This window comes from Pezoporus flaviventris, unplaced genomic scaffold, assembly GCF_033815535.1.
Source record: "Pezoporus flaviventris isolate CSIRO_AGI_PZ_B2104156 unplaced genomic scaffold, CSIRO_AGI_Pfla_v1 ptg000002l, whole genome shotgun sequence".
NCBI lineage: Eukaryota > Metazoa > Chordata > Aves > Psittaciformes > Psittacidae > Pezoporus > Pezoporus flaviventris.
The window spans coordinates 84,134,129-84,149,932 of record NW_026892550.1 but is presented as its reverse complement, the minus strand read 5'-3'; the positions used below and the strand labels follow the sequence as shown (position 1 = coordinate 84,149,932).

The following is a 15,804-nucleotide window of genomic DNA, read 5'->3' as shown; positions in this document are numbered from 1 at the left end:
TGAGTTACTGAGAGGCACACAGCAGACCTCTGTTGGGGAGCTGAGTGTGTGTGCCAGCCAGTTCTGACAAGGCAACAGAAGTGCAGCAACTACTCTGACCTTAAGCTAGGAATTGGCATTGAAACAGACCCCTGTGACAGATCAGTTCTTAATTAGTAGCCAGACTTGCACGGGCTTCCTGAGTGGAAAAGTTCTGCCTGTTTTGTCTGTGCTTTCTATCATGTGCCTAAAGCTACTTAACTTCAGCCCTATGTGAAGTGGTAAATGCTCCATCCCTGGCAGTGTTCAAGGCCAGGTTGGACAGAGCCTTGGGCAACCTGGTCTAGTGTGAGGTGTCCCTGCCCATGCCAGGGGGGGTGGAACTAGATGAGCTTAAGGTCCTTTCCAACCCAAACCATTCTATGATTCTATGTAATCTCTGCAGGGACCAAGAATTCAGGGCTCGCTTCTGACAAAAGGGAGAACAACATGTGTCAGTAAGAACTGATGTCATGCCCACCCAGGGGCCAGATAGCCCCTATGTTAAGTGTAAGATATATTCTTTATTCCAAGGGGGCTGGAGGGAAGCCTATCTGGAAGGTGGTGCTACAAAGCAAAGGCCATCCTACAGTTCCCAAAGAAACCTGCTTTCCCAGAACCATGTGAAAGATTTCAGCATCTCTCTCAGTTAAGTTTTCCTGGTTTAATGAAGAAACCCAGGTAGGTGGTGCTGCTCTGGAACTCAGCGTGACAGGCATTTTTAATAGGTCATGGCACTTGCTACAAATGCTGGTTACAAAACAAGCCTCCTCTGCCAAAAGTGGAGGGGGTGCAGCCAAAGCAGAGGCTGTTGCCTCCTATAGACAATGCATTTTGCTTATCAAAGCACTTTCAGACACAAGGGATAGACCATGGCCAGCCTCTGAGGCGAAGCAGCATGCCCAGGCCATCCCTTTGGCGCCCGTAATGCTCTGGGGTACAATGGACCACTTCCAGAAATGTTATCACAGCAGGTTTATGAGGTCTGGGTCTCAATTTCCCGAGGATCAGCCACCAGTGTCTCAGCAGCTGTCCAGAGGACCCTCCAACCCCTGCCACCTCGGTGAGCCTCTTCTGAAGCAGATGTCACCTGTGGCTGGGGGTTTTGACTGAGTGGCTTCTGGAGAGATGCTGCTGTTGGTGATGAGCTGAGGATTGCTTTTGATCACAAGGCACGCTCTCACCCACAGCACACATGGGCCTGTGGAGGGAAAACAGTACAAGATCAATCCCAGGTTTTCCAGCATTCAGGCTCTGAAAGCAGGCTTGGGTTTCACTGGAAATTCACAGGCTCTTTGAAAGTCTTTACACTTCAAGAATTTGATATTTCTCAGATTCTTAGGCACAGAGTTGAAACAACTGAGAGCAAACTGCTCATCAGATCAAAGCTTTTCAGTCTCTGAAGCTACAGAGGACAATGTAGTCTGCCTTGTCCCTGTGCTCCTGGTGCACACAAACCCACCTTCCAGAGGAGTTACCTTGCTATTTATCAAGCTGTAGCTGTCTGTTTATTCATATCTTTGTCTTTCCAACTCCTGTCCTCTACTGACTGGCAGCTCTTTTCCTCTAGATGTAAAAGTTTTGATGAAAGGGTATACAAGGCACTTTTCCCAGTTACAAGTCTTTTCTACCTGGCTGATACTTGCACTTGGATGTTAAATCTGAATATGTCTGTTGCTTGTTTGTGTAGTCTTATTCCACTGTCACTGAATGTGCTGGATAGACAGTGTTATTTTAATTCTAAGGCTATGAAAAGAAAATGTTTAGGCTGACAATATACAGAGCAGGAAAACAAACTCATGTGGGAAGGTATGACTGGACTGACAGTTCCCCAAGGGAAGCACAAATATACAGTTTCAAGACAATATCCTGAAATACCACCACCTGGTTATAACTGCAGCTGCATTTGTCCTAGGAGGACATTATTGTGAAGAGGCTCATCAAACACAATTGGTTTTAGGGCTTTGCAGAGGATGAAGAGAGGCTTAAGCTGACACCAGTTCAGCTCTTAATGCAAGCGAGAAGCTCTTTTCCCTAATAAAGGAGCTCTTCTCACCCTTGCAGTGAACTGAAACTTCCAGGAGTCTTTGCAGTGTGCAGACTGTCTTCACAGAGGAGCATTAACGAGGTCTGTGACTTCTGAAACAGCAATCACTATCTTCCTGCTTCTGTCTCAGATTCCCACCCCCCCTTTTTCATACACCCCCATCTTCTCCCAAATACCCGTTAAGTGAACTGTTATCACCTGTCTGCTAGATTGCTCAATTTTTTTTTCCCAACCAGGAGAATATTTTGCCTTTATCTTACTAGAATCCCCAGTGCAGGAAAATCTTCCACTTGCAGGTGGATACCCTGCTCGGTCTTTGGTGGAAAGGCTGTTGGTTGGGAATGAGATGGGTTGTCTCAGAACTGGGTAGGTGGTAGGCTGCACCACTGCATGCACCTAGAAAGAATAGGATCACTGGCCCCTGCTTTTCCATGCAGCTTCAGTGGGGCATGATCTGAGTCTTGTGGTCACTTGTGTGGCATAGTTTTAGGAAGAAATCTATAACCTCAGCCCCTGAGAGCTGGGGGGGGAAGCTTAAAATGCTGCAACATCAGAAAGTAAATGAAACTCCTTCTAAGTGTCTATAAATGTTGTATTTATTTTAGCTAGTCTCACAGTCCTCGTGTGATCTGATGGCCTGAGTTTGGCAGAGCTGAGACTAGGGCTTTTCCAAGCTTGGTAGTCTCTATTACAGCAAAGGGTAACAGGCAATTCCTCCAGTATTTTTCTGTTGTATTGTTTATGGCTTTTAAATAGTATCCTTTACTTTCATTTTTGCAGCAGAAGCAATCAGTTCAGATAGTTGTTTTCTGCAACAGGTTCTATAGATGAGGCATCTTGTATTTATCTCAAACAAAGCACACACAGTACATTTAAACTAAAAAATGCAAAACTAAACAAACTGGATTGCCATGACAACACCTGCTACCTACAGGAGGAGCTGTGTTTTTCCCAACATGCCAGAGATACTGAGAAGTGAAGAGAAACACTTGATACCCACTGAAACTTGCATTTTCGTGTTCAGTTTGCAAATTAAAAGGAATGACTCTGCTGTAATGCAAATGCCTAGGGAAAAACTGATTGCCAATTAAGAGGCAGATTCTTCCAGTCACCTCACCAGTAATATTCTGACTTGTCTGGGATTAACTGATAGACTGGGAGATGTTACAGGCAAGGATTTTTCTCCCTTGGAATTTCAGCAGGCATTAACAGCAGCATAGAGAAGATCATTCATTTAAAATGTAATTCACTTAGTCAATTAATTAAAAGAAATACTTTTGTTGCCATTTGCAGGTAGGCTGCTGAAATGCAATTAGCTCCTGGAATGATTCCAGGAATCTTTGAGTCTTCAGAATCTGCAGATTATTTCCTTGAGGTGTCAGCTTTGGTGAGAGGGTTCTTCTGAAGTTTCTTCTGCGTTTAGCTTTATCCCTGGTTAGCCTTGTGGTATGAGAGCCACACGGATGTAGAGGAATACCATGTGCTTTTGAGAGCTGTAAGTAAAAAGCAGCACTGAATTGACAGTAACTATTATTAGCTTCCTGTTATTTTTCTGTTCCTAGTATCTAGAATAGCAATAGTTTGTGCTTTATTTTTATACAGCCATCCATCACATTCAAGGACAGGTTACCAATACTGAAAGCATACCCAAACTTTTCTTGGATCAGAGCTTGCTCAAGAATGTTTTGCAGCTTACAGACACCTTCTAACATCAGGCAGCACCTTCCCTGCGTCTTGCTTCTCTGCCTGCTGATGGCACATGCACATTCAGTTAGGGTGTTCAGGCTTGAAAATGAGACACACGGTCAAAGGGATCTCCAGCAGAGTGTCTGGAGAGGCCAGCCAGTTGACCTTACATAGATGGTTAACAACTGTCACAGGCTTTAATGTAGCTCAGTGCTGGTGACAGAGTGTGTTTAAGAGACCAGTTATTGCTGTGATGGAACAGAGCAATTGCCCATCTCGTCTGAGACCTGCCTGTGGCAGCATGTTGTGTGCATGGCTCCCGAGGAAGATGGAAACCCCACAAGCGCATGGAAAGAGAGACTTGTTTACAGACTTCTCCTGATGAATGAGTGTCCTGGAGCGTGTCTTCTCATCTTCAACAGCAGTTTGTCCTAACTTTCCAGCAGAAATGCATGTAACAGACACTAATCTGGCTAGTTACTTTTAAAATTTGTTAAACTGACTCAATTTGTTATGGAAACAAACTGGGTTTAGTTATTCTGTACTGCATAATGATTTAGCAGCTCCTGCCTTATCAGTGAAGATGCAGAAAAGCAACTAGACTGTTTTTAGCTGCAGTGCTGCAGTTTGCAAAGATCCCAAATGTCGTCTCATTCCTTCCTACCCAACATTCCAGTCTGAGTAAGCACGGGAGTGTTTCTGGTGTGTGTTGTGGTTTGCATCCAGACTTCCATGTATATTGTGATGCTTACTAAGAATGTTAATATGCCAGGGCATAAAAGGGCACTCCCTCAAAAAACTGGGCTCTCCTAAGACATCAAGAGAAAAACTAACTCAATACTTGTGAAAATCCTGTCTAATGTTCATTCTTGTAACAGCATCATAAGCCGTGACACAGACTGACATAAACGGACATGCCCTTTCTTTTAGAAAGGGATCTCGGCTTTTAAGTAAGTAGCTGTAAATAAATGCTGGCAACCTTTTCTGAGCTGATGTTGTATTGAGGCTGATACAGAAGTCTTTTTTTTTTTTTTATTGCAGCCAAGCAGAGGTGGGGCCAGGCCACATGTAACATCAGGGAGTGAACACCTTGGTGTGATTGATTTCCATCAGATTCTGCATTGCTCTGTTCCTCTGTAATGGAGGCCAGAAAATGTGGGCTTTATTATTAGAAAAGGGGTATTTGTTTCTTGAGAAATACTGAATGATCAAAATTGTAAGAAAAATTTGTGTAAAATCAGATTATGTTTTTGAGGGATGCTTTCTCATATAGAAACTGGCTTTTTAGTCGCTACCTCTGTTAGAAGATGGATATTCTCTTTTGCCCTTGTTTACTACCTTGGGATGGGGAAGGGGAAGAAAATGGGGGGATGGAAGAGAAATGTATCAAATATATGAAAACCTTCAAAATGTGGAAGTATTCCATTTTCCATCAGAACTGGGAGCTTAGAAAGATTTGTGGGGAAATGAGAATGTGCCTTGTCCGCTGTTTACAATGAAATGTTATTCCAGCTCTGTAAGCCCCCCTGCTTTTAGGTCACTGTGCTGCTGGAGATGTTTGGGGGTTTGGATGAGAAGAGAAACTGATATCCTAACAGTTTGTGGTTATTTAAAACTGTTTTCAGAAATATTTAGACCTGTTTCATCCCTGTGTCTTGGGCCAACATCTATCTAGGAACTTCCTGCTTGCTTGGAGTCACCTTTAATTTCAGTGTCTTACCCCTTCTGCCACAAATACAATATTAATAAGTGGAAGGAGCTGTATTTTGACCCAAAGAGGCATGTCAGTAAGTGGCAAGTGAAACAATCCTCTGTCTACATAGGTTGACGTCTCATTGTTATCATTTTAACAAACCTGCTAAGGTACCATGGCAACTGGGTGTGAAAACAACAGTCAGAGCAGTCTCAGATGGAAGAAATATTATGCAGGATAGAATATAACTTAATTCCTTGAGTTATTTTCTGTCATTGCTGCTGTGTACAATGTGACTTTTTCCATTTGCAAACCAAGAAAGGGTTTGTCTGTTCTAAGACTGCCGTAACTTTGCTTGTTTGATTTCACAGTTGCTGAAATAATTTCCAGCCTATTGCATACAAAAGTATATGAACTGCTTTATATGTGGTGTGAGGCAGATGTGCTTTTGGGCAGGTAGATGCCAAGCAGCAAAAAGCTGGAGGGGAGAGGGGATGTTGGTTTGATTTGATTTTTTTTTGTTTCTAGTTTTCTTCTGTTTCTTGTTTTTGCACACATGCTGTTCTCGTTCAGTCTTCTGAAAGCCCTGCATACTTCAGGAGGGCAGTATGCTCCCCATTTCTATTCCCCATTAATTTCCTCTCTATTGAGAATACTAATTAATGAAGTTTACAACAATTTCAAAGGCTCCCTACTTCTCCATCATTTCTGTGGCACATCTCAGGCCCTACTAAGTGCTGATGGGATCAGCCAAGAATCGCCTTGTGCCTCCTTTCTTCTGTATTTTCTGTCTGAGCTGGAATGGAAGACAGAGAGTTCTTGACTTTAATTGCTGAATATTATGCACATAGGAAAAATCCTAAATTATAAGTCAAACCTAGCTAGAGGGATGTTTTGTATTGCAGGAGTGATGCAGTGAAGTGTTTAACGGGTCAATATATGTATGTACCTGCCCAGTTATTCATTTATCATTGAAGCAGGGAGAAAATCTGTTCAAAAATCCAACATTCATTGGAGATAAAGATCTCTTAGTTTTCTAAAGGTTAGTGCACAGAAATCATGTAAATATTATTGATCTTATGTTATTTCTTTGAAGTGCCCCTCACCTATGTTAGCATCTCTTTGTTGATAGAGAGGTACTGTATTGCCTGTGTGTGTACAGGTTTTTTAGCTTGTTTGGTTGTTGTTTGTTTTGTTTTTTTCCTCTTTTTCCATATAGTTTATGGTAATGACCAAAGGAAAATGCTTCATGTGTTGGCAGTTATTCCATATATTACATTACCTATATTCTTTTGCAGGTTTCTGACTTACTCCTACCTTCTGGCCTTCAATGCATGGCTTCTGCTGGCACCCATCACCCTGTGCTATGACTGGCAGGTCGGCAGCATCCCTTTGATCGAGTCAATCTGGGATGCAAGGAACTTAGCCACAGTGTTCCTGGTACTGGTGATGACCTTACTCAGCCTACATTGCATAGCTGCATTCAAGGTAACACCAAAAAGTCGTGCAATAGAGTGTTTTGTTTAAAATATTCTGTTTCCTAACCTTCATTTGAAATGGTCAGTAAGCACGAGTTTTCCTCCCAAATGCACTGGACTGAGGTTAAAAAAACCCTACTACATAACTGATGCAGGCAAGCTTCAAAGGTGAAAATGTCCCCCTAGTTGAATGTCTCAGTCTCTAATTGGTGTGATTTGAGGGCAAAACTTGTCCTAGAGTCCTGCATTACCATTAAGGATCCAAACCCACTGAAGTTAAGTGTCTCTGCCTCTGCCAAAGTCATTAGGCTCTTTGTCACTTACCTCAAACAGGACTGGGAACTTGAGGGGGAGGGAAAGAAGCAGGGGAGTGAGTGAACAAGCTGTCTGGCTGGGTTTAAACCATGACACATCTGCAGAGCCATTTGAAAATAAAATCAATTACTGTATTCATACCTTTGTTGTGCTTCTAAAAGCTAAATGTTGGATACATCTTGATGAGAAGATTTCTCATCAGTGGAGTAATGGAATGTGGGAAACCTGAAATGATCTGGAAGTTGTTATTTAGCGTAAATAATATAGCTGGTAAGCCGTGCTTTGCAATTCAACATTTCAGATCCACCATTAATCATACTAGATATGACAGTGAGGTTGTACTAGACTTGTCAGAGATTAGACGTGCACTTACATGGAATGTTTTTTTTGTGGATCATAGGTTATTACAAGCTATTCCTCCTTCAACGGTATTGGAAGGAAAGTGCTGGTAATTATTTTTGAAATAGGACAAAAGTTTTTCTTCCTTAAATATATGCATCTTTGAAAAGCATAGTAGGGGAGTGTTAGGGTTTTAATACTTAGTTATGCTAAAATGTTCAGGTCATGTACATACTTCAGTTTACCCTGGCAGTCTTCCCTCTGCTCCTGATAAGAGAAAATGAACCAAATGGTTTGAGACTGCAGTGTCATTAATTTAGATTATGCATTGACAGATGCTCTATGGGAAATATGGGAAAATACCCTATTAGATATTCACTAGTTCTACCTGCAGGTTGTACACCATCTTGTATTCCTCCTGCTTGTATTACTCACTGCTAGAGATATTCAGAAGTGTTTGTGTTAGACCTAATCCTGTTCCCATGGAAGTTAATGATAAAATTCTCATTAGCACAGTACTGAACACTTCTGAAAAATCTTATCCCATATTCTTTGACATTTCGGTTGCTATCAGTGAGATTAATGTTGTTAGTTTGCAGGGGAAAAAAAAAATCTTTCAGGATTATGCAAAGACATTTGATATGATTTTATTTTGGGTGAAACGATAATCCAGAAGGATTCCTTTGGGTAACTGAAGTATTAGTCTTCTGTCGAACTGCAAAACAAAATATTTCAAGGCACTTTGTGCATTAAGTACCTGGATTTTATAATATTTTTATTCCTTCCGGCCTTCTTCTTCACACTTTTTCAGTGTGAATTTATGAATACCACTCTTTGATTTGAAATGGCAATTTCTATTTTTTTTTGTGTGTGAAATAGCTTCACTGCTTTGCTCTTACCCACTGTTAATGTAGCATTAAACAACGTGAATTTCACTCTTCAGGTGTTTAGTTGCTGGATGTCTTGAAATTCATCTTGTAGATTCTTTTGTGTTTAACCTTGAAAACCCCAAACATGGAGTAAATTGGATCTGAAGTGATCTGCTTTTGTGGCTAACCCAAGTGAAACCGGAACCATCACCTATTCTTGACAAAGTGCTGTAATCAGTCTCTGCTCTGCTTTCCTGCAAACCCACCGTAAACATGGAAGTGGTAATGGTTCCTCAGGGTCAACATGCTTCCCCCAGCCCTAGGTATAATTAGAGATAACTGAAATATTCTGCTTTTCAGGAAATTCTAAATTTCGAAAGCTGTTTTCTGTTTCATGTTTAATGATTCTCATGACTATGGTGATACTGCCATAAGTGGTGTGAAGGTAATTGTGCTGAGTAGTGTGGATTGTTGACGAAAGCAAACAGTAGGAAGAGACACATTTCCTGGAAACGCATTATCCCATTTGGCTTTGGACACTTTTGGGAATATCTTCTACAGAGAGGAGGGGGAAGTTCAGGTCACATGAACTGCAGGCACAATTGTATTAGGCTCTTAAGAAAGCTTCTTTCCAAATGCAACAGCCTTTCATACAGTACTGCTCCCCCAAGAAGAACCATCCCTCCACCAAGCCCCAGACAGGCTATTTCTCAGTATTTTGCAGGTTGTAGGCAGCATGAGACACATCAGTTGATTTTTCACATTGCATAAAGTAAGAAATTCTGCATTCTTTCTGAAGCAAACACACAGAACTGTCCTAGCAGCCTTTTTTTCTCATTTTTCATTGCAAAGGCTAACCTGGAAGAAATAACTTGCGATTTTCTAAGGAATGGTTTTAGAATGAACAGGCATGCAGTTTGTGTGTGCCTTTCATTTGAGTGTGCAGGTATGCAGGGCTAAGAGAGGAAAAAACCTCATATTTGTTCCCACTGGCACTGACACTTTCTGTGGCACAGAGAATGGAAATGCTAGAAATTATTTTGGCAGGAGTGAATACATCTGTGCATTGAACACAAGAACTGATTTTCAGTGGTAAGAGGCGATGCGTGTGCATCCAAACAAGCTCACAGGAGACTTGCAGAATATATTACATGGAATGTAATTAGGAGAATGCATGTATTGGATTTCTGTCTTTGTTGCCTTTGAATTTTAAACAGCGCTAATTTGTTGTTGACGTTTGTGATTAGGGTAATAACTCTGTTGTTAGGTATGTGTAGTGCTGATAAAAGACATCCAAGGCAAGCTTTCTTGTTCCATTTCGTTTTGAGAACGTTGTTATAGCTCAGAAGGAGAAGAAACAGTGCAAAATTTCTACCCATAAGTGCTTCACTTGGAATATATCTGTTACTAGATGGAGGTGTTCATGCTCCTGTACAAAGAGAGGCTAAAATGTTGGGGCTGTTCAGCCTGGAGAAGAGAAAGCTGTGTGGAGGCCTCATAGCAGCCTTCCAGTATCTGAAGGGGGCCTACAAGGATGCCAGAGAGGGACTCTTCATTAGGGACTGCAGTGATAAGACAAGGGGTGGTGGGTTTAAACTAAAACAAAGGAGATTCAGGTTAGACGTAAGGAAGAATTTCTTTACTGTGAGGGTGGTAAGACACTGGAATGAGTTGCCCAAAGAAGTGGTAAATGCTCCCTCCCTGGCAGTGTTCAAGGCCAGGATGAAGCCTTGGGTTTCATGGTCTAGGGTGAGGTGTCCCTGTCCATGGCAGGGAGGTTGGAACTAGATGATCTTAAGGTCCTTTCCAACCCAAACCATTCTATGATTCTATAAGAGAGCTCTCCAGTTTGTTATTGTTTGGAGAGAGAAGCCTCCCTTCTCATCATCCTCATGCACTGTCACTGTTGTCCTCCTTCTTTCTTAATGAGGAAGTCATTGAAAAATTGCTCTGTGAATTTCTTCTATATAACTTTCATTTGCTTGGTTGTTTTGTCTGCGTAGTACTGTTTCCTTTTGCTTATTGGCTTAAGAGCTCCCTATGAGCAGTTCCTCAAGAAGGACTTGTTACTCTGCAGTGTTTAGGTGCGCAGCCATGCTTATCTCTTGCTGTAACCATCCGTACCACACATGACAATTTCCATCTTCAGAATGCCTGACAGGAGTAAAGAGAAGGCCTGCTCCTGGTATCTCCCACTGTTGGACTAAGGGACCTTGCTGTCACCTGTAGCCAAGACTTTTCCATAGTGATACAGTTCCCTGGTGGCTAAGCTGCAGTCCATCGTTAAGCAGCTCTTGGAAACACTGATACTTGATTTTTTACTACACTGATACTTGATTTTTTACTACACAGATGGCAGGCATGCTCTGCAAATTTGCCTCTCTTAAGATGTTCTAGCCAAGGTGCCAGGAGCCACCAGAGGGTCTTGAAATCCTCAGGCTCTGTTCAGCTTTTTGCAGTGAACTTCCCCTCCGTGTCTGGTTGGACTTCAAGTAGCATGCAGGGGATGTGACAAAGGCTGGGGATGCTATTGCAAATACCTGCATCCCAGAGAAATAATGATAGTTGGGAAAAGAGAATGAGATTTGTACATTGTTCATTTTCAAAGACAGCCTCAGCTGCAAGGCATGGATATGGTCTGTCTTCCAGCTTTGGGACTTGGAAGATTCCAAAGATAGCAGTGAAATGGATGAAGCACTCTTTTTGGTTGCCAAGCACACCAGTTACAAGGCCAGAGAAATAATGTCTGATGTTTCAAATGGCCACTAGTGTACCCAGGGGCCCGTAGTGCTGCCTTCCTATGTTGGAAGAAATGGCAAGCACCTGGTGAAATAGAGAGAGGACAACAATTCTTGGTGTATTGTCAGGGCAACAGTTATTTCTTTGGCATTCGTAATAATTCGATAAGCATGAAAGGAAGACCCTTCAGGTGTTTAGAAGGCCACTCTGAGTGGTACTTCTAGGAAGCTTCTTAACTAGCAGTGTGATTAAAATGCAGCTTGTCTTGTAGTTGTAGCTGTGAAGGTATGTACAGAGCACATGATGGATCAAATTCCTCTTTGGTACCTGATATATGGAGGGCCAATAGGGGGAAAACTCATGTGTGTGTGATGGCTTAATTCAGAGCAAACTGATCTCAAAAACCAGTTTAAAACAGTAGCTTTGGTACCTGACCAGTCTTGGGGGTGAATGTATTGTGCTTCATGCTGCTTGGTCCTTGTATTGCATATATACTCATGACCAGCACATGGAGGTACCTTATGCTGGTTCAAGGCACCTTCTACTTGCTCAGCAGTAACACATAATGACATGCAGCAGTTTGCTTGTGTCTGAGGAGGGAGTGCTACTTATGTTTCACATTAATAAAAAAATATCTGTAGTGTCCTCTAGGATATACCTTTTTGAAGAACATGTTCTGCTGCTTTCTGATGTGGCTACATGTGATACAGGAGGTTGTGATGTTTTCCAGTTTATATTCATTACAATGTGACTGTGATGTATATTATTATCCTGACCTTTCATGTGCTACAGTTGCTTGTTTTTTACGTCAGGTATAATTTTAAGGTAATGCTGCTTCTTTACATTTCTATGCATAGTACTTCTTAGCCAAAAGAAGGCATATTATAGCAAAGTATTACGACTTTAATTTGCTCTGTAATTGGTACCATATTGCCATTTATCTGGCTGTTTGTATATATGAATGTCATCTAAGCATATTCCTCAGTCACATGCAGAGACTATATTTCTTAGCCGACAATGTTTAATACCATCAAGGAGAGAAGTGCGTTTGCATCTTCTCTTTGTGTGCATGTTTCTGTTGTTTTTGCTAGAACTTATTATGTGTATTCTGTCATGCTATTTACTTTACCCTGCACTACTGAGACCTTTGCCTCGTTTCCCAGGTTTGGCATTTCATTAATAAATCACAGCTTACAGACCTTTCTGGGGAACAATTGCCTTTTGTAATATTCTACAGTAGTACATAGTTAGAAAGTATGTCTAGCAAGATTCATATGCCACAACACTTCTAGAACAATACCTGCTTCAAAGGCACGGCAAGGTGAATAAGGCTATTTATCGACGGAGTCTATCAGACGAGCTGGAAACCACAGTCATTTTCATAAAAAGTCCATTTAAAATAAATCCTGCTTTCATTTTCCTGAGGGCTCACTTGAATTCCTTCCACACACAGAGAAGGTCAGGACTGATGCTCTTAATCCTTAGCAGCAAGGTTTTTCTGTGCTGCGTCTGTTGTTAATATTTGCTGCGGGGAGAGAGTAATAAGCCAGAAAGACTCTGTTTAGTGGAAGCTGGAGGAAGGGGGAGCAACTTTGTGGGTGCCCTGTGTGTCTCACTGGCCATGTTTCTGCTCTGTTGAGTGCTGCAAGCAGACCAGGTGTGGATTCCTGATGGGGCTGGGAGAAATAGGAAAGCCTTCCCAGGGTGCTTGCTGTGCCAGCTGACACTCAAGTGGAAGAAGGAACCTTCCTCAGTCTGTATGCCACTGCTGTTCTTAATTAAAAAAGCAAACACAAGAGCTGTCAAAATACCTTTTGCATCAGGTTTGTTGGTTTGTTTTTTTTTTTTCCTGGGAGATGCTTGAAATACCAGGTTTGGAGTGTGGTACTCTGAGTAAATATAACAATAGCTGAAGTAGTTCTGATTTGGCTCACTGTAAAGATCTTGCTAAATGGGCTCTCTCCTACAGGAGTTTTGTCACCCTAGGTAGGTTGTTTTCATAGGTGCAGGTAGTTCTGCCGTTATCAGCCTATTAACACAGAATTACTATGTTGTCAAAGATACTCTTTTTGTTTCTACCATTTTCTTCTGGCTTGAGTTAATATTTCAAGGCCCACTGAGGGCTGAAAGGTTTTTTGAGTGGCACAATAGTAGGCGTAATAGGAGAGGATAGGTGGAATTGAGGACTAGGAAATTTATAGCTGAGGGCAATAATGATACTCATTGTGGTTATTTGGTCTTAAATGTTTGAGTGCCAAGCTATTGTGTAATTTTTTTAGGATCCTCTTGTTATGCGTTACCTCTTAAGAGCAAACTCACTGTGAACAGAGTTGCTTTTTCAGACACCATACTTTTACATACTGCAAGCAGGGAGCATGTGTTTAAATTTCATGGGGATTTTTGCCTTCTTTTTTCCCCCCATGTTGTGAAGCAGCCTGCTGTCACAGAATGAAAGGGAAGAGCAAAAAACAACCATAAGGTCAAAAGCATTATTCTAATTCCTGGAGCAATTTACTGACTTTCCTGTTTCCTTTTGGAATGTTCCACTTCTCTTGCAAAGACATACGTGCTCCTGCATCCTGCTCAAATCAGTTTGTCAGGTAGTGTTAGAGGTTGCAGAGATTAGGAATTGGGAAAATGAGTTTATATCTTCAGGGAATTTTGGAAACCTGGGTAAGAAAGACCTTACACAGCTGAATGGATGGATAGCTGGGAACTACAGGTGAAAAGAAAGCAGTAGCTATTAAAATTTTACTTTAAGATACTAAAATAAAAACTGAAGTATCAGTAGAATGTACTTCTGTGCCTTGCTGTGGGTTATGAGATTGGGAAAGGACTGCTTTCTGCTTTTATTGTGTAATTGAAAGACTGAATTCCAGAGCTGCTGAGCATCCCCAGTTCTCGGTGATGTAACTAAAGCTTTAGGCACTTTCAGCATTTGTAAAAGTAGGCTGTTTTATCTACTGGTACAAACCAGTACTTGCTTCCTTCTGAAAATGGAAAGTGAACGATCTCGTTAAAGTGGTCTGAGATATGTGCCAAGGATTTCTCTTCAGATAAGCCTGGGTCAGGAAGTCAATGGTACTTCCAAGGGTTTTGATTTGTTTTCTGACTGGTGTATGTTTGCCTGTACACCAGTTCATGAATAGGTGCTGCTGCTGGTGAACTGCAAAGTAGTTTTTGTGTTGCTGGATGCTTCAACTAGGATCAACACGTCATGTAATTAATAAGCAGTTAGTAGTGATGGTCAAAATAGTGTTGGTAATCCCCATGGTTTTGGACTTTCTGTGAAATACAACATTTGCTTAATTCTAGTCAGTAGTAACTGGGTGGTTTTGTCAAGACTTAGATGATCACCAAGGAAAATAGAGCTATTTTAGGAAGACAGTAAGTTGCTGAAGACTGGCATTCAAGCAGCTGGCGCTACTGAAGATGCCGTTTTTTTTTTTTTTATGAGATGGAAGAATAAAACTCCTGATAAATTGAAGTGATTACAGAATTTGTGGCTTTTTGTAGGAGCAGGCTGATTAAGCCTACTGTCTGAGCCAGGTTTGAAGCTGGGCAGTTACCTTTCCCTTACCAAATGTCTGAGTTTTTCAGACCATCTGTTGACGCCTGATGTTTAGCATATGGGAAGTGGTGGCACAGGCAGCAGAGCGAAACAGCCGCAGGTCCACAGTGCCCTTCTGTTTGGCCACAGAACATAAAGATGTACATGTCTTATCCTGATTTCTGATGGTGACCTGAAGAAGACCATGTTGATGGTACATGGAGCATCGTACAGCTCTGCCATGACCCATTTGGGCCTGCATCAGTAAGGCAGGATTTGGGAACACCCAGTGCTTGCTTCTGCAAGCTCTGCGTCAGCTGTGAAGGAATGAAGCCCAAGGGTTGGTTCCCGATTAGCTTAAGTTTGCTTTTTATCACCTTGTGCAAGAATGCAGTGTGAATTTGAAATGTCCCTTTTAACTTGTATGCGGAAAGTGCAAGAGAGGGGCTTGCAGATCCTGACCTCTTGCCAGGTGAGATGCTGCCAGTGATTTGGTGCAGGCAGATGAGAAGTCATGTTGCTGAGCTGCTTGTGGCTTCACAGTGGACTGGTACAACTACAGCAGTCATGGTACATGAATAAAGTTTGTGTGTTGTTTGCGCCAGCAGTCTGCACAAATGGATGTTAGGAATAAACTGAAAAAATGTAATCCTCTGTCTGTGGCCTACAGTCAGTCATGTAGTTTCTTTAGATTTCTGTGTCTCTTTTGATGGATAATGCACTTACCTCCTAGGCCTGCAAGCATTTAAAAATGTGTAATACCAATCATTGCTTTTCTACAGTCACGCACTACCAACTTTCCTGGATACCAGCTTTTCTGTGCTCACAGTCAGATGTTCCAAGCATAATATCTCACTGGCTGCTCTGGACCATCCAGAGCTCACTGGCAGAGGATGATTTATTCTTTTGGTAGGAAGGAAGTCTTTATTGTATGGAGCTCTTGGTTCTAAATGGTGGAGAGGTAACGCTTGCCTCATTCTCAAAATAAACTATTAAGAGGAAGGAATTGAACCCATTTGATTGCCACCTTCCCATCAAACAGGCAGTCACGTGTAAACACCTTCAGAAGC

At 41.8% G+C, this 15,804-nt stretch overlaps 1 protein-coding gene across 1 annotated transcript in view; it reads left to right on the top strand.

Moving 5' to 3' along the window:
* Positions 1-15,804, top strand: part of TMTC1 (transmembrane O-mannosyltransferase targeting cadherins 1) — a 147,224-nt gene that overhangs the window by 65,822 nt on the left and 65,598 nt on the right. The window contains exon 8 of the mRNA XM_061444822.1: positions 6,743-6,932. Coding sequence (XP_061300806.1) covers positions 6,743-6,932 — 190 coding nt within the window. The remainder of the gene's footprint in view (positions 1-6,742; positions 6,933-15,804) is intronic.